The following is a 23,281-nucleotide window of genomic DNA, read 5'->3' as shown; positions in this document are numbered from 1 at the left end:
TTTAGCTCTTCTATACCTCTTTTAGCTCTTCTATACCTTTTTTAGCTTTTCTATACCTCTTTTAGCTCTTCTATATCTCTTTTAGCTCTTCTATACCTTTTTTAGCTCTTCTATACCTCTTTTAGCTCTTCTATACCTTTTTTAGCTCTTCTACACCTCTTTTAGCTCTTCTACATCTCTTTTAGCTCTTCTATATCTCTTTTAGCTCTTCTATACCTCTTTTAGCTCTTCTATACCTCTTTTAGCCCTTCTATATCTCTTTTAGCTCTTCTATACCTCTTTTAGCTCTTCAATACCTCTTTTAGCTCTTCTATTTCTCTTTTAGCTCTTCTATATCTCTTTTAGTTCTTCTATACCTCTTTTAGCTCTTCTATTTCTCTTATCACTGCATTTCTGTTTCTTCTGCATGTCGGGTCTCGGCGACGATGCAGTGCGAGCGTTCAGAAGGACACGACGTTAACTTGAGCTGCTCCTCTGCTTTCAGAAAGCCAGAGAAGGGAGTGCAGTACCTGACGGAGAGGGGCTTTATCCCGGACACTCCCGTGGGAGTCGCACACTTTCTCCTGCAGAGGAAAGGCTTGAGTCGACAGATGATCGGGGAGTTCCTGGGGAACCGGCAGAAACAGTTCAACAGGGATGTTTTAGAGTAAGTATTTGCAGTGTTTTCACACTACACACACATTGTGTTATTAGATGAATGCAGTTTTTCATTTTATACTGTGTTGAAAAATGCCACTGGCTGTAAGCCTCAGGTTTGTGTAGACGTGGCATGTGAACGGTGTGTGTCTGTGTCAGCTGTGTGGTGGATGAGCTGGATTTCTCAGGGATGGAGCTGGATGAAGCTTTGAGGAAATTCCAGGCTCAGATCCGTGTTCAGGGAGAAGCACAGAAGGTGGAGCGCCTGATCGAGGCCTACAGGTGCTGTCGCATCACCAAACACACATCTACTACACTCAGCCATGCAGCTTTTAGCTCTGACATAATTCTGAAGTAAATTAGAAACAACAAATAAACAAGGTGAAGAAGATAATCAAGCAGCCAAAGATGACAGCACTAACTGTAGAAAGATGATGTGTGTGTGTGTGTGTGTGTGTTTAGCCAGCGCTACTGCATCTGTAACCCTGATGTGGTCCGTCAGTTCAGAAACCCTGACACCATCTTCATCCTGGCATTCGCCATCATCCTCCTCAACACAGACATGTACAGCCCCAACGTCAAGCTGGAGCGCAAGATGAAGCTCGAGGACTTCGTCAAGAACCTGCGAGGTTTGGATGGAAACTCACGGTTGCGTTCACTCTATTCAATCGCTAACACTTTACTATAAGGTTCATTAGTTAATGTATTGACTAACATGAACTAACAATGAGCAATACATTTGTTACAGTATTAATTAATCTTTGTTAATGTTAGTTAATACAAATAAAGCTGTTCATTGTTCATGTTAGTTCACTGCGCATTAACTAATGTTAACAAATACAACCTTTGATTTTAATGACGTATTAGTAAATGTCGAAATTAATATCAACTAAGATTAATAAATGCTGTAGAAGTGTTGTTCATTCTCAGTTCATGTTAACTGAAGTAGTTAAGTAATGAACCTTATTGTAGAGTGTTAGTATTAAATGAGCTGACGTTCACAGGCGTCGAGGATGAGTCCATGTTCAGCTCAGTTGGACTTGATACACGGTCACAGAAGAGTGCGAGGTGTGTGTTATAGCCTTGCATGTGTGTGTTGAAAGGGGTTGATGATGGAGAGGACATCCCTCGGGAGATGCTGGTGGGGATTTACGAGCGGATCCAGAAGAAGGAGCTGAAAACTAACGATGACCATGTGTCTCAGGTGCAGAAGGTGGAGAAGCTCATCGTGGGCAAGAAGCAAGTAAGCTTGACCCGGTCCATGAAACTCTACTAAACACTGATACAGAGACTTCCCCAGATACTGCCCATGTAATTAATGAAGATAATGAGTCTGTCAGGCGTAGTTTAAGAGCTCTTATAATTTCTCAACAATTCTGATACAATCATTTTGAATCATCAACAGTGGATTGCATGATTCACTCATATATCTCGTGCATTACAGATCGGATCGCATCACCATGGCCTCGGATGTGTGAGTATACTTCATGATGCGTGTTGCAAACCATGAGTGTGTGTGTGTGTGTGTTAGAGAGAGAGAGAGAGAGAGAGAGAGAGAGAGAGTTTGTGTGTGTCTGTGTTAGAGAGAGAGAGAGAGAGAGAGTGTGTGTGCGTGTGTTAGAGAGAGAGAGAGAGAGAGAGAGAGAGAGTGTGTGTGTGTGTGTGTTAGCTACAGTGTGGGGAGTAGTCAACAGTCCTCATGAAAAGAATGGCTTAATAAACATACTTAATGTCTTTCTAAAAATGCAAAAACACAGTTTGTCTATGGGCTGCATTTACAGTAAGAGCATAGAAAATACCATAGTTGAGTATAAAAACACACAGCCGTGAGTGTACCGTCCCCAGCATGACGTGTGTGTGTGTGTGTGTGTGTGTGTGTGTGTGTGTGTGTGTGTGTCAGGTGCTGTCTCAGGCTCACCGCAGGCTCGTGTGCTACTGCAGACTGTTCGAGGTCCCGGATCCAAACCGACTGCAGAAACTCGGGCAGCATCAGCGGGAGATCTTCCTGTTCAATGACCTGCTGGTGGTGAGAGCGCGCAAACACAAGTCAAGTCAAGTCATCTTCATTTATATAATGCTTTTAACAATGTAGATTGTTCCAAAGCGGCTTTACAGTGATAATAGGAGATTATAGTAACAGAGATTGTTTAGCTTTACAGCAGCTCTAGAACAAAGTTATTGTCCAGCTAAAGTTAGTTTTGATTGATTCACTTCCGTCGCAACGATCATTAGTTATTAACTCAGGGGCCGCTAACACGACACCGTTCTAACAGAAAACTCTTAAGTTCTCTCTACGCAAACTTCAAAAACGCGAACCCGTGAGATCGCTGATGCGTATTACGAGTTCAGTCTATAGGTATGCGCGTTTGAATTTATGTGTGCAGGCGTGTAGTCCTTCCCTACAAACCAACCCTGAACAAACTACTTGTCTGGCCTTAACATTTATAATACAGAATTTGTATCGCTTCCGCGTAGCCACGCAAACCGGAATTATCCCGACAACGTTTTATCTGTAGAGAGGTAAAGGGAAGGGCCTTCACAGGGGAGAGACTAGTTGACACTTCAGGACTGCGTTGTCGTCGCGTCCAGGCGCAGGTCCTTCATCAGATCTGGATACGGCCTGGATCCGGCGGACTGCTGTAAACCTCGGGATAAACAGAGAGACTAATATTAGCGTAGACACCATCCTTCTTATGATGTAACGAGTACATCAGGATTTATGGGAAGTGTTCCCGGCTCCGGCTGACCTAATCTATGCAGCCTAACATTGAATTATAGAAGTCTATAATGTGTTATGTGTATGCTAGGTCAAAGAGATGTGTTTTTAGTCTAGTTTTGAACTGACAGAGTGTGTCTGCTTCCCGGACAATGTTAGGAAGACTGTTCCAAAGTTTTGGTGCTAAATAGGAGAAGGATCTACCGCCAGCAGTCGATTTTGATATTCTAGGTATTATCAACTGGCCGGAATTTTGAGATCGCAATAGACGTGAAGGACTATAATGCGTTAAGAGCTCGCTCAAGTACTGCGGAGCTAAACCATTTAGTGCTTTGTAAGTAATCAGCAATATTTTAAAATGTACACAATGTTTAATAGGGAGCCAGTGCAGTGTTGACAGAACTGGGCTAATATGGTCATACTTCCTGGTTCTGGTAAGAACTCGAGCTGCTGCGTTTTGGACCAGCTGTAGTTTGTTTATTAAGCGTGCAGGGCAACCACCCAGTAGAGCATTACACACAACACATCACATCATACTGTCTCTAATATACAGATATCAGCAGATGTGCTGACTGTGAGTGTTGCTTTTCTGTGACAGGTTACCAAGATCTTCCAAAAGAAGAAAAATTCAGTGACATATAGTTTCAGGCAATCTTTCTCTTTGTACGGGATGCAAGTGATGCTCTTTGAAAACCAGTGTAAGAAATATATACACAATCAGAAATGAATATGAAACAAAAACTTGTCTTTCTTTAGTGTCATTTAAAAATGAAGGAATCAGCAATAATCATGTAAATATACAAATAAATCACCGATAGATAAAGTCTATTTAAAGTCGCAGCATGGACACTGTGATGTGATGCATTTCTGTAGCTTAATTCAGTGATTTTTTTATTTTTGTTTTTGACTTAATAAAAAATAATTATATTTGATTCCTTCATTTCATGGCACTCTCAGTCCTGCATAATGCTGCATGCGTGTACTATAAGAATCCACATAAATATATGATTTATTTACTTTATCTGAATTTTTCTGAAGTAAAATTACGGTTTCTTCTTCTTCTCAGTCTATCCGAATGGCATCCGGTTGACTTCAGCCATTCCAGGTGCGGACTTCAAAGTCCTGATCAATTTCAATGCTCCCAACCCTCAGGACCGCAAGAAATTCCTCAGCGACCTGCGAGAATCCATCGCTGAAGTCCAGGAAATGGAAAAGTACCGGATAGAGTGTAAACAGACCTTTATTCTTCCCAATCCTCATCTTCTCCAGACCAGGTTTTGTGAGCGGCCGTGTAGATTCAGACATCACTGAGCATCATGCAGAGAGTTGGAACCGATGCAGAATTACAGTTATCTGGATTAAAGACAGCAGAAACTGCAAAAATAACTCGTTCAGAAATCCTCATAGTTCACATAAGACTGTCCACAGTATAAAAAGAAATCTCCTTTTGCAGGAATGCTGTTAAAGTCATTTTTAAAGCAGGGGTCCCCAACCGCTGGGCCGTGGACCGGTACCGGTCCGTGGGACATTTGGTACCGGGCCGCACAGAAAGAACACGGAGGCGCCAGCGCGTGAACTGGAGCTCATCTCATTAATTAACCGAAACTCAGCGTATAAGGTAGCCTACTTGCCTCACAGACCTGAGATATATATAGAAAGCTTGAAATGTCTACTTTTAAACAGAACAATTCAAAACGAAAGAAAACTGACTGTTCTCTGCTTATGTAATTCGTATGAAATGTGTAATTCGTATGAAATGTGTAATTCGTATGAAATGTGTAATTCGTATGAAATGTGCATTTCTCTCCGGCGCGTTCATTATTGCGACGATCGCGAGTCAGCATCGTCAACTTCATCTTTGCAGCCGACACACTGACACAGAAAACACTTGTTTATTAGTCAACAGTTAAAATGTCTCCTGCTATATTTTACATATTCATAATCATTAATTTTGCCGGTTCGTTGTGACAGCTTTTAGGTGCTTTATTGACAGCGCCACCCTTACATGTTACATGAACGCATCAGCACCGAAAACATGGAGATTTTTTTTCTTTTGGGGGGCATTTTGTTTGTGTTCAGGCTTTCTCAGTTGTCTTTAGGCACGATGTTACGAGGACGCTGCTAATAAAGTTGCGAGTAGGCCTACACATTGGATTCACGTTTATTATTATATTTAAAAAATACCCCAGTTTTTATGCCGGTCGTATCATTTTGTTTGTTGTATTTATCCGCAACACCTTAAAGGCCGGTCCGTGAAAATATTGTCTGATATTAAACCGGTCTGTGGCGCAAAAAAGGTTGGGGACCGCTATTTTAAAGTATCATATTAAATGTCATTTGCATGTTTAATTGTAAGAGTCAGAGGCTTCGTTCCTCTGTGTTCCTGTCTGGGTCACTTTCACATGTGAATATCAATCAGATGAACGTCAGATCACAATTCATGTTAATTTCTCGCTTGGCTTCGGTTAAAACGTTTGATTGCATTTTAACTTTGCTGTTGTCGCCTTTATTTCTGATGGACATGCCAGGGTCATTTAGATTTTTATGCTTTATTATGTAATGGAAGAGTAGCATGAGGTATGACTGTCCGCTAAAGCAAACGCTCTAGTTTGTTGTCCTAGTGGAAGTGTGTGCTATATGAATCAAATGTGTGTGTTCGGATGTTTGCAGCGGAGCTGGAGAAGCAGAAAGGGGTGGTCCGGCCCAGTATGTCTCAGAGCATGTCTGGCCTGAAGAAAGAGACGGGGAACGGCAGCATGGGCCGCACTAGCCTGGACGACTCGTACGCCATGGGCGAGGGACTGAAGAGGAGTGCGCTCAGCAGCTCCTTACGGGATCTCTCTGAAGCAGGTGAGCTCCCTCTAGCTGACGGACACTGAGGACACCGGATAGTGGGATCCACAGATATGAGCAAAACTGACTATGAAAATTTGTTTTTGCAAATTTTAAAGTCTTTCATTCAAAATATTCACAAAACAATCTGAATTAAAGTCAAATAGTTGAAAGAAACAAATTAAGCATTAAGGGCCCTATTTTAACTAAAGCGCACGGTGCAAGTCTGAAACCACTTTTGCTATTTTAACGACGGGAAAAATGGTCGGCGCTGCCGGCGCATGGTTTAAAAGGGTTGTCTCTATTCTCATAATGAGTAATGGGTGTATTTCGTCTCTATTCTCTTAATGAGTAATGGGTGTATTTTGGGCGTAACGTGTAATAAACCAATCAGAGTCTCATCTCCCATTCCGTTTAAAAGCCAGTTGCGCTCGCGCCATGGCGGATTCGCTATTTACATGAGGGAATTTGCAAGCGGAAAAACTGAGAGGAGACAGATCTGTTTGTGCGTGAGGTTAAAGCTGTGTGTGTGTGTGTGTGTGTGTGTGTGTGTGTGAACACATCTACAGAACAAGCCGGATTCCACCATATCTTTATTACACATTTGGCATGTTTGTGTGCTGCTGCGTGTAATAAGCTGAGTGTATGTAATAAGCTGAGTGTGTGTAATAAGCTGAGTGTGTGTAATAAGCAGAGTGTGTGTGCGTTGTGGACCCGCCTATAGGCTCATATTACTAACACGCTCTTTAAAAAAAAAAAATAAATACTGCGCCATTTAGAGCAGGTTTCAGTTGGTCAGTGGCTCAGTCTATTTCAGTTCCTCAGAATAGCAACGCTCCAACAATGCGCACCTCATTCTCAGACCAGCAGCCCATGGGCCACAAATGGGCGCAAATTCATTTGCTATTTAAACAGCGTGGCGCAGGACGTGAAAATGAAAACTGCGTCAGGCTGAAATTAGCAATTGTGTTTTTTGATGTGCTCTGAAAAAAGAGGAGGAAGTGAAAGAGTAGAATATGGTCATGGCTAGAGAACAGAGGCCAACATGGCATGCCAATCTTGTAATCTGATCTTGAGGTAATGGGTTTAAGTTTTAGTTAAGTTAATTAAGTTAATGTCGCATTGATCAATACGGCATTTCATGTTGCATTTTTATTGGCTAGTCAGTAGACGTAGGACGTAGCACAAACACACTGAGATGATCATGCTAAATTTCTGCATGAAATTCCCAAGATCGCAACCACAGCCGTCTTTGAACCTCTCTAACTGTACGACGCAGGGCCAGCGTTTAGGAGCCATGACCACAGAAACTGCCAAGATTGGTCATCTTTCATCTGGGACAGCCAGACGGAAGACAGTGTGTATCGGGCATAAGAGCAGGAATTGCAAACACTACATTTTACCAAGGGTGCCAATATTTGTGGAGCCCACTTTATGTTTTTGTTAGTTTGTTTGATTCCCTGTGAAGAATGATATTCTTGATGTTTAAGAGGTTAATGCGGTGGCTGAGAGAGCTCAACGCACTGCAACTGAAGAAAACACATGCAAACTGAAAACATCTTCATCAGTTTCACAACACATGTGTGCTCCAAATACTCACAACACAACCAAATACAGAAACGTGCTGCAAATAACACAGAACACAACAGAAATGTTTCCAGGGGACCCAAATAAGTGACGAACCCGGCTGGGACCCGTTACTCAAGTACTGCGGAGCTAAACCATTCAGTCACTATAGAATGGCCCATAGAATATTTCTGCAGTGGTTTGGTTCTGATCAGGCCAAAAACCTAGGAGTAGTTTGCAAAAGTAGGTTTTTCAAAAAACAAGGATTCCAGCGATATAAGATACTCGAGCCTACGCCTAGCGGTTGAGGAGTCATGAGCCATTTCATACTTTCGACGCTGTAGCGCCCCCGTCAGGCCGATCGGGGCGGGCCTTGGTGACGTTGTAGGCGGTGTGAGCACTATCAGCCCTCAAAGTCTCTACGACTTACGGTTCAGTCTGCCCGATCAGTTTTAGATGGAGAATGCTGCATCATGGGAAAATTAAAAATAACAATAGGGTTTCAGCGCTATGCACTTGAACGCCTAATAATAAAATAAAATAAAGTAGACTTTGAGCTGTAAGCACGTCCCAGCCGGGTTCGTCACTTATGTGGGTCCCCTGGAAACATTTCCCTTGTGGTCTGTGAGTATTTGGAGCACACATGTGTTGTGAAACTGATGAAGATGTTTTCTTCAGTTGCTGCACGTTGAGCTCTCTCAGCCACCGTAGGAGGTTAAGCTAACATGTAATATTTTCACACATTAATATATTATAAATAACATTTGGAGTGTCACTGGTAAAGTTATATGAGTGCAGGATGACTGGTCCTACAGGGTTTGCAGTTTGTTTTCACAGAGACAAGAATGTTGGTGTGCAAAAGTTCAGCCGTGGTGTGAATGTGTCCACAGGAATCCACTATTTGTCCTGTAGATCTGTTTCCACCACTAATGTTTGTGTCAGAGCTCGTGGGGGGTCTGAAGAAGCTTGAGCAAGGGTCATCCACAATCCTGCTACACCCATCTATTATTGAAATAATATTCTGGGTTCAGTACAAATTACGCTCAATTGACAGCATTTGATTGCCACAAAAAGAAAAAGAAAAAATCCGTTTGAAGTTCACTTACAAAAGAAATTTCATTTTGAAGGTTTTAAAAGCTGAAATGTGAACTGTATAAGTTTATAAAAGCGCTTACGCAATTGTTTCTCTTAGAAATGTGTATTATTTGAGCTGTAAAGTTTAAATCATCCCTTTTACAGTCGTTTTAGGGTTTTAAGGTTTATGGTGTATAGCAGTGGTGCTCAATCCTGTTCCTGGAGATCTCCTGTCCTGCAGAGTTCAGCTCTGATCACACACACACACACACCTGAACCAGCTCCAGCCCTGATCACACACACACCTGTCTGTGATGAAGTGCTCCTGAAGATCATGAGCTGGTTCAGGTGTGTGTGTGATCAGGGCTGGACTCTGCAGGACGGGAGATCTCCAGGAACAGGATTGGACACCCCTGGTGTATAGGGTTTATAAGTTGTCAAATTATGTAATAACTTTACACAAGTTACTAAGTGATTACACGCTAAAATAACAACACATATATTGCCTTTTTCCTTGTTGCTATAATATTGAAACTGAGTATTTTTACGTTTACAATTTGACCCTATTCATTTTCATCTAATGATTCAGTGTAAAGCTGCGTTCACACCGCCAGCTCGTGGCCGTTCCTAGTGCTGCCACTCACATGTTATTGATAGACTGCACATCTGGACATATCTTTAGAAAATAAAATGACAGATGATATATATTTGTGGTAAAACTAAGAAATCATTTTATCTGAGAAATCAGTTTTCATTTTACTAGAAAGTAGCATTCTGCTGTCAGAGACTGCTGTTATATAAACTACAGCAGTGTTAGTGCACTGAATTTCACATGCACGTGTAATCAGATATCAGGGTAAAGTATGCCCTATGTTTGGTGTGCCGTCCAAGGGGAGGGTTCTGAGCTATGGATTTGGCCCAAACTCAGAGTACTCCCCCATCCTTAACTAGGATAGGACACAGCAGAGAGTGAGAAGTGGTGGAGGGATGCTGCAAAACTGTCAAGGGACAGAATAATTAATATTCGACTTTTATAATATTCGTCCACCGGCAGAGGAGACCATGTGCAGCTTTCTGCTCCTGTGGATGGGCAAAGGGGATGAGATGTTTACAATACATAGACATTATCAGACATGAATCCAAAAATCTACATTCTTATTATAAGTTTTAGGAGTATGTCATGCCAAAAGCCAACCCGATCTTTGCGAGGTACAAGTTTCATGAAAAAACACAGGGAACACAAGACATTTGAATACTTCGTCACAGAGCTTAAACTCCGTGTGAATGACTGGATATACAAACAGTGACTAAATAGAACGGGACCGCATTGTTTTTGCAACTAACGCCTCAAAATTCAAGAGAGAAACTGCAAAATCAAGGTGCTGATCTAACATTGGAAAAAAGCCATTGATATAGGGTGGTCACACAAAGATGCACAAGTATATGTGCAATTAACACAGAATGTGAACAGGATTTTGAGGAACAAATCTAAACAAAGTTAGCTTCAAGTTGGATACTGAGGCCCAGTTGAACATCATTCCAGCCAGTAAATTTAAAGCAGCACTCAGTAACTTCGGGACTTCTTCGCTGTATTCTCGCTTTTTGCTCGCAGGTTTCTCTCTAGAGCTCCCCCCACAACTTCGGAATAGATATTTGACAACACTGTTGTAAAAACTCGTTGGTGATTCTCAGACACCAGAGGCTAGTAGATCAACGACATCAAAGCAGATGGGACATTCTTTAAAACGTCTTCTTCATTCGGGTTCGGACAGCGTGAGGGAGCGCAATAATGACAGCATTTTAGCAGATTTCTTTTGGCCGTAAAGCAATTGTTTACATCGCGAGACCTGATATCACGCGAGACTTCCTGACGCAGCGGCCGGCGGCCCGCCGGCTCAAAGTTGCAAGTGCGTATTTTCCGCTCACGGGCACCAGGGGGGTGCGAAACGACCACCATTCAACCCGAAATAAGTAATATAACCATTCCAATGACTCCGAAGCTGTTCAGTTAAGGTAAAAAAAAGTTACTTAGTTCACCTTTAAAAATCTTTTCAACACAACAGAACTGAAACCCACGATGCGCCGTCTCAAAGGCTATGGCGGAGAGACACTTGATGTAAAAGGGACAAGTCAGCAAGACACAGAAGCTTTGCTGGAATGTTACATAGTGAATACACACGCACCTCCCGTGCTTGGTCTGAGAGCATGCATGGACATGGGACTGATAAAGCTTGTAAACAGATATAAACAAACCCTGTGGTCTCACGCAAGAATTCCAGGATGTCTTTCACGGAATTGGTCAATTTCCAGGAGAATCCAATCCTGGATCCTGCACTATACTCCTATACTCCTGGATCCTGCACTATACTCCTATAGACCTTATGTAGCCCCGCCCCTTTTCAGCGCTGCGCTCGTTGTCTTTTGACTTCCGGTTTGTATTTTCACAGCGATCTTGCGTATTTATTAATGAACGGCTCGTTTTAAAATCTTCCCGGTCTACTGACATTTGTTAAATCATCTGCTTTAAACATTACAATCCTCATGATAACTTTCGTTAACTTTACATTAAGTAAATCCACTTCAAAAGCTAATTACTCCTCGACAGCAGCACCATAGAAATATACAGAGCAACCGAAAAAACGGAAGTTCAAAGACAATATTCTAAAGATGGCGGCGCCCTCGTTTCTCTGGCACATAAGGTCTATACTCCTGGATCCTGCAGCCTCAAGGAGGAGCTAGACAGCATGGATAAAGCAGGTGTTATTGTTAAAGTCACGGGACCCACAGACTGGGTTAATGCCCTAGTGGTCGTTGAAACCCTGCACTGGAAAGCTCAGGGTATGTTTAGACCCTAGAGACTTGAATAAAGCAATCAAAAGGCCGCCACCCCCTGCTGACTCTGGACAACAGCACCCCAAAACTTGCTGGAGCATAATTCTCTAATGAGCTTGATGCAAAATCTGGATATTGGGCAATCAAGCTGTCAGAGGAGTCATCAAAACTAACAACATTAAATATTGTAGTGGGAAGGTACAGATGTCTCCGTCTACCTTTTGGACTGATCTCTTTCCAAAGATTCCAAGATTCTCTTCCAAGATTCAGAGAAAAAAATATGAGATTTATGAAGGGCTTGACGGTGTTGCAGCCATTGTAGACGACATACTCATCTTTGGAAAAACAAAAGAGGAACATGATGCAAACTTGCACACTGTGCTAATGAGGACACGTGAAAAAGGAGAATGCCTCAACCCAGACAAAAGTGTGACCCTGAGGTCAGTTATTTCGGGCACAAGCTAACGTGCGAAGGCATCAAACCTGATCCAGAGAAAGTTATCGGGATAAGAGACATGAGCCCTCTAAAGAATAATTCAGAACTGGTTACCGGTATACCGGTTCATATAGAATACCGGTGTTTATTTTTGTTGTGATATACATTTTTTATATACCGCTATACGGTGTATGTCGCTTTAACAATGAACGCGGCGTGACACTGTTTTTTAGAGGGGTCGCTTTTCACTGTTGTGCTGTGGTGGCAATTATATAAACTATAATTGATAGCTGTCAAATTATATTACAGTGTTTCCCATTCAGTGGTTCACAATATCAAAACAGACTTTTGGAAAATATATTTGTGGTTGGCATTGACATCGTTGAATAAACATGAGCACTGCACGTTTCAAAGTCAAAACGCGGCGCAGGTGTTTTTATATGAATGTATCTGAAGTGAACTGACGGGCTTTAGAATATTTTCGTTGTTATTTCTACTGAATCTTTCTTTATCCTTCCTGATAAAGCAGCGTTTATGAGCCGTTAGCAGGGAAACCGCTGTGTCTGCCGCTACAGCGCCTCCTGCTGCCACCTCTTTGTAAACAGCCTTGCAAACCTGTATTAATACTAGTGTGGAATTTTTCTACAATATTCACTCATGACAGTAAAATAGGGCATTCTAAGTCCATCTACTGCAGTATTTCCTCTCAATCAGTTGAAAATGTGGTTAACACCCAGTCATGCTTGAAAAAAAAAATACAGTCATATACCGTGAAACTGGTAACATTTTGAAAAACACTGTGATATGGATTTTTGGTCATACCGCCCAGCACTACCACCTTAGGTATTGTCAATTACTTGTCCAGATTTGCACCAAATCTGTCTGAAGTAAACGCACCGCTGAGGCAGCTCCTGAAACAGTGTAATGAGTTTGCGTGGGACGAGACTCAGATGAAAGCATGAGAAGATGAAAGAGCTGATCACACGAGATCCTGGCCCTGTCCTGTCTTACTATGACCCTGGTAAAGAGCTCCGCCTGCAGGTTGATGCATCAAAAAGTGTTCTGTACTGCTTCAGGACCACAAACCCATTGCGTATGCTTCAAAATCCCTCACACCAACAGAAGAAAATTACGCAGAGTTTGAAAAGGAATTGTATGCTGTGGTGTTTGAATGCAAACGTTTTCACGCACATGTCTATGGCAGAAAGGTTATTGTCGAGTCTGACCTCAAACCTTTCGAACCCATCCTGAGAAAGCCTCTTGCAGCCGCTCCTCCACGCCTTCAGAATTATCTTGCAACTACAGGGGTACGATATCGAAATTGTGCACCGTCCAGGAAAAGACATTCCAATAGTGCAATGCACTGTCCAGGAAGTCCATCTTATGCAGACTTGAATCACTGGATGAGGATATGGATGCACAAATTCACACAGTTGTAGCTAATCTCCCTGTAAGCGACAGGAAGCTAACGAGCATCGGAAAAGCAGCAGAGCAAGACCCACAGCTTACATCCCTGAGAAGTGTCATTAAAGCCGGGTGGCCTGATGTGAGGAAGAAGTGCCCCTCCAGCCTTGCTGGGTACTGGAGTCACAGAGATGAGATTTCAGAGATCAAAGGACTTCTGTTAAGGGTGAGCAAATCATCATTCCACATGCGCTTAGGGCAGAAATGTTAGAGTGCATACACACGGCACACATGGGAATTGAGAAGAGTAAGCAAAGAGCCAGAAATATTTTATTTTGGCCAGGCATGAACAAACAAATTGAGGAACTGGTGGAAAGATGCACCACATGCTAGGAGCTCCGAAAATATAATCCAGAAGAGTCCATAATCTCTCACCAGATCCCAGAACGCCTGTGGAAGATCGCTGCAACAGACTTGTTCATGTGGAACGGAGATGAATATTTAATAGCCGTAGACTACTACAGCAGATTCTTCGAGCTGGAGAGACTCCATTCAACATCATCCACAGTAAAATTACATAGTCATCCGTAAGCTGAAGGCCATCTTTGCTAGGCGTGCAGTACCTGAAAGAATAATTTAGACCCAAAGTACAGGTTGCATGACTTCAAAACTTTGCAATTCAGTGGGACTTTGCACATGTAACATTTAGTCAGCTATCTATTCGGTGAAATCATGGCTTTGCCGATAGTGCAAAGGCCATACTGAGCAGAGCACATGCTGAGAAGGATCCTTACCTCAGCTTACTCGAACACAAGAACACCCCTGTTGACGGATTTAAGTCTCCCTCACAGTTGCTGATGAGTAGACGTCTTCGCTCCATTCTGCCCACGGCAGGAGAACAGCTACAGCCTCAGGTTGTGGATCAAAATCTGGTGAATGCGAAATGGAAACTAAAACAAGCAAAACAGAGACAGTCCCATGATCGCACTGCACAGCCATTGTCAGCATTGGCACAAGGGGATAATGTTTGCTTTCAACTAGGCAATGGTTGATGGATGCCCCCCACTGTATTGTGCCTGTGGAGACACACTTGGTCATACCTTATCCGCACCCATTATGATCAATGTTCATGACCTATGATGACCTAAAGACAATCTTGGTTTATAAATCATGAACTTCTGACATTCGTTAAGATATAAAACAAATGTTGCAGTATTATAGATGCTAGTCCGAAGATTGTTTTGTTGAATGTATGTTCTGCTTGTCATTGGTTACGACACTTTAACTAGTTACTCAAGGTAGGCTATTTAATAGTTGAAATACCAACATGATTTTGGTATTAGGGAATCATTGTTCATCTGATCTATAAGTGCAATGTTAATTATTCTGCTCCCTCCTGATGTGACCCGATATGTTTAATGGAAGTGTAAAGTCTGCCATATTAGACTTATGTGGTAGCATAAAATGGGGGGTGTAATATTATCAGCCCACATGTTTGATGATTTGAATACTGAATGCTGATTGGTTGTTAACTCTCTGTACGTTGGAGTTTTGAATTATTGGATTCATCATGTTTCAGCATCCCATAATGTCCTTGAAGCATGAAAACGTTGCTCACAGCCACAATGTCATGATCACAGCAGGGTGTGCCTCCATGGTAGATGTCGGGGCCCTCATATTGAGTTAAGTTGTTCATTTTCCCCTTTTGGGTTGATTAAGTTTATCACTTGTGCTTCTTGCAACAATGCCCTCGGAGGAGTTATGCTGTAGTTTATGTGACCATAATGCTGTGGTTACAACAGGGAGATGTTTGCACATAGAGAGTTGAGTTACAAGTCTAAAAGATCTCTAGTATTCTATCCAGTTTTGGCCATGCCCACTTCACTTTAATGGAGGCTCTTTCGGGAGCCGGAATTCATTCCTTGTTGGAGAAAGTGGCCATAGAGGAAGTGCCTCCTTTCCAGAAGGAATCCGATATGACAGTTGATATTATCCTGTGTTGAAAAAGGATGACGGTTTAGGACAGCAGGTGTGTTGGGGCAGGTGTGTTGGAGCAGGTTTGTGTTGGGGCAGGTGTGTTGGAGCAGGTGTGTTGGGGCAGGTGTGTTGGAGCAGGTGTGTTGGGGCAGGTGTGTTGGGGCAGGTGTGTTGGAGCAGGTGTGTTGGGGCAGGTGTGTTGGAGCAGGTTTGTGTTGGGGCAGGTGTGTTGGAGCAGGAGTGTTGGAGCAGGTGTGTTGGGGCAGGTGTGTTTGAGCAGGTGTGTTTGAGCAGGTGTGTTGGAGCAGGTGTGTTGGGTCAGGTGTGTTGGGGCAGGTGTGTTGGGGCAGGTTGTGTTGGAGCAGGTGTGTGTTGGGGCAGGTGTTGGGGCAGGTGTGTTGGGGCAGGTGTGTTGGGGCAGGTGTGTTGGAGCAGGTGTGTTGGGGCAGGTGTGTTTGAGCAGGTGTGTTGGGGCAGGTGTGTTGGGGCAGGTGTGTTTGAGCAGGTGTGTCGGGGCAGGTGTGTCGGAGCAGGTGTGTCGGGGCAGGTGTGTCGGGGCAGGTGTGTCGGAGCAGGTGTGTCGGAGCAGGTGTGTTGGGGCAGGGTTGGAAAGGAAGTCTGCAGGAAGTTAGCTCTCCCGCATTGAAGAGACAAAGGGAAATCCTCAGGTTTGCTTCAGGCAAAGCTAACTAGTTCAAGGTTGTTCCTTTTGACCTTGCCTTTGTGGCTTGTATGTTCACAAAATGTATGGATGCCGCCCTGGCTCCATTGAGGCTCTAAGGGTGTTAAATGAACTCGATGATTGCCTGATTCTAGCGCATTCGGAGTAGTTGGTAATTCGACATCAAGACTTAGTTCTCGATCATCATTTACCGAGGCTAGGTTTGAGGCTAAAATCTTTAGAAAAGTCTTTTGTTTCTGAGGCAACAGACAATATTTGTTCATGCATGATTGCCCGGATCAGTTCAGAGCAGGACCAGAGATCCACAAACTCTTGGGTCTTATGGCAGCGTCCCTGGGGATACTATAGTGTACCTTTGGACCTACTCCATTTTAATGGTGAATAAACAGCTAAAGAGTTCATCCCTATTGGCATGCTCACCACAGACACAAAATTACACACATATGATATCAAACTCTGTTACAGTTGACCCATCCCCAGTTTTATTCAGGGTGTTTGTTTAGGCGAAATTTATCACAACAAGATGATCACAAAAGATGTCTCGTTAGCAGTTTGAAGCAGGATTTTGATGGGCAGCCAGCCTATGGAGTGCAGAGGGATGACTATCCTACACATGGCACACACACTGCCTGGAGAGGCTGGCCTAGCCCGTGTCCTCCTGCCGTCTCCAGATCGCAGTCTGCCCCCTCGGACTATCTAATGATGAAATAGAATAGACTATTTAACAAAATCACAATTGCTAAGTGCAGAGGCTTTCTAGCATTAATATTATTACGGTACTATAGCAACATTTTAGTTAAGGACAGTCTGTTTCACAAAGTCACATTTTGAGCTCTAGGCTAAAAGATATGATGAAACATTGTTTTGTTTAGAGGGCTAAACAAATTGGTTGTAGTTAGTCGACTATTTAACTCTGTTGTTATTGTTTGTCACCGGTTGCAGTTCAGGCTGTTCTAAATTACAGTACCATAGAAATATGGTATCAATGAGTGTGTTATGTGTTAGTGAAGTGGACGCAATATGTATGTTTTATAGTAAAACAGACACAAGGAATTACTTGTCCTGGTGGTGGTGTCACGTTGCTCTAGCTGGGTTCGTCGTCGGTTAGGAACCTGGGTGTGCTCTTTGATACCAATCTTTCATTTGAAAGTCACGTATCTAGTATCTGTAAAACCGCATTTTTCCATCTTAAAAATATATCTAAATTACGCCATATGCTGTCATTGACAAATGCGGAACAGTTAGTCCATCCGTTCATGACCTCAAGGCTAGATTATTGTAATGCTCTACTGGGTGGTTGCCCTGCACGCTTAATAAACAAACTACAGCTGGTTCAAAATGCAGCAGCTCGAGTTCTTACCAGAACCAGGAAGTATGACCATATTAGCCCGGTTCTGTCAACACTGCACTGGCTCCCTATTAAACATTGTGTACATTTTAAAATATTGCTGATTACTTACAAAGCACTAAATAAATGGTTTAGCTCTGCAATACTTGAGCGAGCTCTTAACGCATTATAGTCCTTCACGTCTATTGCAATCTCAAAATTCCGGCCAGTTGATAATACCTAGAATATCACAATCGACTGCTGGCGGTAGATCCTTCTCCTATTTAGCACCAAAACTTTGAAACAGTCTTCCTAACATTTTCCGGGAAGCAGACACACTCTGTCATTTCAAAGCTAGATTAAAGACACATTTCTTTGACCTAGCATCCACATAATACATTACAGACTTCTATAATTCAATGTTAGGCTGCATAGATCTCTACAGATAAAGCGTTGTCGGGAAAATTTCTGTTCACGTATCTACCGCGAAGTGATAAAATTCTGTATCAAAAATGTTAAGGCCAGACAAGTAGTTTTTTAAGGCTTGGTTTGTAGGGAATTACAAACCTACGCACATATAAGCAAACGCGCATACCAATAGACTGAACTCGTAATAAGCATGTGCACGCCATCAGCGTTCTCACAGGTTTCGTGTTTAAAGTCTGTGTAGACTGTGTCGAGTGTAGAGAATAAGACAGCTAACCCTAACACTCTCTTTTCTTTTTTGTCTGCGTTAGACTAAACTGGCAAGGGTCACAGCACTTGCATATTGTTGTCCTATTGTTAGTTTAACTGCTTCTATTGCTCTCCTCATTTGTAAGTTGCTTTGGATAAAAGATTCTGCTAAATGATTAAATGTATAAAAAGCTGACTTAAAAAACAACAACTTTAAAGTTACATTTTATAAGAAAATGAATACCAACACTTCGAAGGCTGGCCTCCATTTTTCTACACTCAGTTTCCTGTAAAAGTGAAATGTCAGCATGCTCATGGGACTCCACGCCAGAGTTCCCGAAGTGTTTAATCTGAAAGGGAACTTTTATTAATGCCTGTGGAGAAAATGAATATGCAAATGTTGATGTTTGTTCCACATCTCTCTCCTCGCAGGACTCCATCTTTAGCAGTCGTCCTCTGAGCCAGAGAGAAGCTTCCTTCCGGGATCATCTGTCTCCTGACAGACTCTTCCTCCTCCTCCTCCTCCTCCTCCTCAGGTCCCTGTGTTGGGCTGCCCTCCACCTCCACCTCCCCATCCCACACGCCACATCTGTCAAACCTGCACCACACCGCCCAGCCTCACGCACACCACTCTCAGTGATGTCACTTCCTCCAGGAGCTCCACCCATCAGCACACGCCGGGATCAGCGCTTTAAACGGACACTCGATGAGCCATACCAGCCAAACCCAGGCAGAGCGGAAGAGCATCTCTCTCTCTCTCTCTCTCTCAGCGCTCTGCCTACGGGTGACTGACTCAAGATTAGAATTAAGAAATCATATTTTGCATAAAGAAAATCAAGGACCATTAAGATCTATTGCATTGTGACATATATATTCATGACAATTTGCACAAATTATCATCATTCTTTTTTGGCATCACTTCATTTCGATGGTCCACTTTTTAAACATTCTACTAACTATAAGTAACTTTGCTACTACATGTCAACTAACTCTCATTAGAGTATTATGGACTGTTCGGTTCGGGTTAGTAGAATAAGTTGACGTAGTTGAAAAGTTACAGTAGAGTGTCTGTTGAGGAGCATCACAATAAGAGTTAGCAGATATTAATCAGACAGTCTACTAATACTCTTATGTCTGCTATTGTTACGTACAGTCAGCTAAATGTCTAAAGTGGACCATCAAAATGAAGTGTTGCTTTTTTTTATCATCATCAAAAGTGATTCTCATCTGATAATTTTTAAAATACAATATAATTTTTTTAAATGAAAGCATACATTAAAACAAATATTATTATGCTGTTTAAATAATTTTCAATTTAAATATTGTTTTCCACAGTGCAGTGATATAACTCTAACAGGATTTAGTTTTTTATTTAGTTTGAGAATTTAAATGTGCAAAATTGTGCTTAATATATGAATCTACAAATAATCTCAATGGTCCTAAAAAAGTCACTTCACTTCATGCAAAGTATTTTCTTGATGCTGTCGATGGGTTTTGTTGAAACACACACAGTGGAAGAGTAAGTTTGCCTGTAATCAAACATTGTGTTTTTGAGACTAACATTCATTCAGACTAGCAGAATGACAGATAGATGTTCTAACACTGTATTTGTAGATGACAGCTCTATATGTTATCTAACAATCATAAATGAACGTGCCAATGGCCATTGCACCCGTCAGCTCTGTGTGTGTGTGTGTGTGTGTGTAGTATTATAGTACAGTAGTGCAACTGAAACCATTGTAAGCAAAAAGCGATGTTATAGAACACTGTAAAAAATGAACTTTTTAAGAACAATATCTCGGTCAGTTTGAGTCAGTCATATTTCAGAATGCTCTAGAACTTCCACTGGGATCGGATACGAGGAGATTGTGAAGCACAAGTGCAGTGATGTGGCTTTGAGCTGCTATACTGAGGGTTCGAGGAGCTTGCATGCCTTTAACTGGAGAGAGATGCTTCGGATTTTCCCACATATTTTTCTTTTCCGTTGGGAGTTACGCACTGAGGGCCAGTGGCTGCATTATTTTTCTATCTATTAAAGATCGGTCTTGTTTTCTTCATAAGTGCAATATGTTGGTCATGATGGGCGAAAGCGTCTTCACTCTTCAGCATAGTGGCGTGTAGATCCTCATCAAACCAGTGTTTTCATCCAACGCAACGTCAAAGTGATCGGCTAGGCTTTAACTGTGATTTGTTCTCGATGTTGTTTTTGGGTGTTTATTTATTCTAGAAAATAAACCAGTGTTACCATGACAATGAAGTGCAATCATGTAAAAAGTACTTTAGTTTTTCTTTTCTTTAACTTTTGAACAACCAGGAGATGTTTCAGGTGAATATTCTGCTATATTATGCAAGCGTCTGTATGTTTAGAGGAATGTTTATCTCTAGGAAATAACGTCTGGTCTGTGAAATGAAGCTGTTGTAAAGATGCATTCTGATCAGATATATAAGCTGAAAACTGAAGAACCATATCTGGGAACACTTTATAATAACTGCACACTATTAATCATTAGTTAAGCATTACTAAAGCATTAATAGACATTAATAAGCAGTTTATAAATACGGCTATGAATGCTTTATTCTTGATTTATAAGCATATCTATAATGTGTTTAATAATTGTATTTTCATACTTTATTAATGATCAATTTATCATTTCTAAATGAAGTATTGCATTATTTACAAACCAGTTACATTATTTACCATGATTTACAAACTAGGTGTTGTCATTGATTAATAAGATCACTTATAAAGTGTAAGTATGTGGTAGATTCAGGAGTTATAAAGCATTTAGTAGTGGTCAGTTCACTATAGTGTGAGCTCATCTAAAGTGAGGACTAGTTATGTCTTGTAAAGCATTTATAAAGGAGATTCAAAGACTCAGTTTCTTCTAAATAGAAAAAGGAAACAAACACACACAGTGATACAGAACATACACATATTAACAGCCTTTAAATCTCCTTTATAAATGCTTTACAAAGCATAACTAGTCCTCACTTTAGATGAGCTCACACACATAGTGAACTGACCACTACTAAATGCTTTATAACTCCCTGAATTACAGTAGAAATACATGTTAATAAACCATTTATTAACACACTAAGTAACTATTACTATATGTCTGAATAATAATATGTATTTAAACAGTTTATTAATCATTTACTTACACTTTCTAAATGATCTTATGAACCACTGACAACAACTCCTAAATAACCAGTTTGTAAATAATGCAATACTTCATTTAGAAATGATAAACTGATCATTAATAAAGTATGAAAATACAATTATTAAACACATTATAGATATGCTTAAAAATCAAGAACAAAGCATTTATAACTGTATTTATAAACTGTTTATTAATGTCTATTAATGCTTTATAAATGATGAATTAACTGTTTATTAATGCTTAACTAATGATTAATAGCGTGCAGTTATTATAAAATGTTACCCAATATTTCAGTTTTGTAATTATGTTTTCATGACCCCGAACCAAAGCACTAGGTTTATTTTGAACATATCACATCTCTCGAGTGCAATATTCAGTCTGCTGTCCTCAAGTCAACATGAAACCAGAACTCGCCGTTTTACTTTCTGCAGACGCTCCTGGTCTTACTGAGCACGATCCACTGGTGCACATTCATTTCAAGAAAAAAGAAATTGTACTTGCAAATACTTGCTCCAAGTCCACATGCCCTACTTTTATCATGTTTAATATCATGTTTAATATCATTCTTCACTCACAATAAAGGAAGTAAAATGTGTTTGTGAACGTCGTTTCATGTTGACTTTAACAGGAAATTTAAAAGCTTTTATATTTGTATTACTTCAGTGTCACACTTTCCAGAGATTTTTTGTTTCTGTATAAAATGTTAATAACGTAATAATAATCTGATTGACAGGCGAGACCTCCACAATGTGCAGTGAATGTTGAAATGCAACACTCAGCCTGAAGTCTTTCCTCCACTTTCTGATGATCCTGTATATGTTACCTGGCCTCCGCATCCTCTCACCGCCCAGGTGTGGCGGGTCAGCTCTGTGTCGTGTGTTACTGCAGTGATCAGTCAATGACGGCATGAAAGCACCCACTGTTAGGCCCTGTAGAGACACATTTGAGCAGTTATATATTAGGGACCCCGTCAGTAAGTCATTGTGTATATAGTGTGTCGTGTCAGGTCTCGTCACTGTCTGTGTCTCTCCTCACAGGCTGCTATCATCACCGTCCCAATCAAACACTCCCACAAATGGCTGACGGAAACGGGTTTTATTTAGTTGTTGTAGAACAGAGAATGCTTGTAATTTGAGATTTTTTTTTATGTAATGGTTATCTATGTCAGTGTACAGTCAATGTAAAACTCAAACTGTGACGACATTCAGAGCATAAAATAAAATGAATATATGATGTCGTGTTTTTGGCCAAACATTTATTTTGTGATTATTTTGTTATATATTGTGAATTGATGAGCTATGATTTCATGTCATACGACAATGTCTAATATTGCTAGCGCTGAGACATCCGGACTCAGAGAACCGGTAAACTGTGTGGCCTGGTAAACTCCGGGCATTTGTTTCCATGGTTACTCATTGGTTTGTTAAATAAGTCGCACCTGTTGCTTGTTTTACTCCTCAGTTTGTGTGTATTTATAGCCGTGTTTCAGGCCTTAGTTGTCCGTTCTTGATGTTGTTATGCGAATGGTTTGGTTCCTGTGTTTCTCGTTCTCCTGTGCCCCAGCGTATCGTTATTCGAGTTTGTGTTGTTTTTCCAAATCACTGCTAAGGTCCTGTCCCAAATGACACACTTCGTATGCACTTTCGGTCTTGTGGACTTACGATGGCTGCTGTTTGCATGTGTGCGTTAAGTCCATGAGAACGTAGGGATTCCCATTTGTCATTTTAGATTTTCGGAAGGGTGCTCGCGAGCGCCCCGTTTGCCGTCGATATGCGCACTCGAAGCGAGCTCCCCATCAGACTTCTTCTCGACAGTCAAAGCGCCGTTACGTCACGAAAGATCTATAATATTATACTGTTATTTAAGCAAAACAAACTCGATATCGCTATACACTGGGGCACTGGAGAACCAAACCAACGAAAACAACAAGAACAAGAAGGGACTAAACACTGCAACACAAGGC

General features: G+C 41.5%; 1 protein-coding gene across 6 annotated transcripts in view; it reads left to right on the top strand.

Moving 5' to 3' along the window:
* Nucleotides 1-22,551, top strand: part of iqsec1a (IQ motif and Sec7 domain ArfGEF 1a) — a 123,778-nt gene extending 101,227 nt beyond the window's left edge. For 5 of the 6 annotated variants that reach the window (XM_082146002.1, XM_082146005.1, XM_082146004.1 and 2 more), the window contains 10 exons: nt 485-646; nt 796-918; nt 1,099-1,265; nt 1,740-1,879; nt 2,081-2,110; nt 2,537-2,662; nt 3,951-4,050; nt 4,419-4,580; nt 6,023-6,202; nt 18,590-22,551. In XM_082146002.1, coding sequence (XP_082002128.1) covers nt 485-646; nt 796-918; nt 1,099-1,265; nt 1,740-1,879; nt 2,081-2,110; nt 2,537-2,662; nt 3,951-4,050; nt 4,419-4,580; nt 6,023-6,202; nt 18,590-18,603 — 1,204 coding nt within the window. In that variant the 3' untranslated portion in view covers nt 18,604-22,551. Of the gene's footprint in view, nt 1-484; nt 647-795; nt 919-1,098; nt 1,266-1,739; nt 1,880-2,080; nt 2,111-2,536; nt 2,663-3,950; nt 4,051-4,418; nt 4,581-6,022; nt 6,203-18,589 lie in introns of those variants that run through there. The other variant, XM_082146007.1, reaches the window with a different exon arrangement.
* The last annotated feature ends 730 nt before the right edge of the window (nt 22,552-23,281 follow it).

Source organism: Leuciscus leuciscus, assembly GCF_965113295.1.
Source record: "Leuciscus leuciscus genome assembly, chromosome: 18".
Classification (NCBI taxonomy): domain Eukaryota; kingdom Metazoa; phylum Chordata; class Actinopteri; order Cypriniformes; family Leuciscidae; genus Leuciscus; species Leuciscus leuciscus.
The sequence above is the reverse complement of the archived record's forward strand: the minus strand, read 5'-3'. Positions and strand labels throughout refer to the sequence as shown.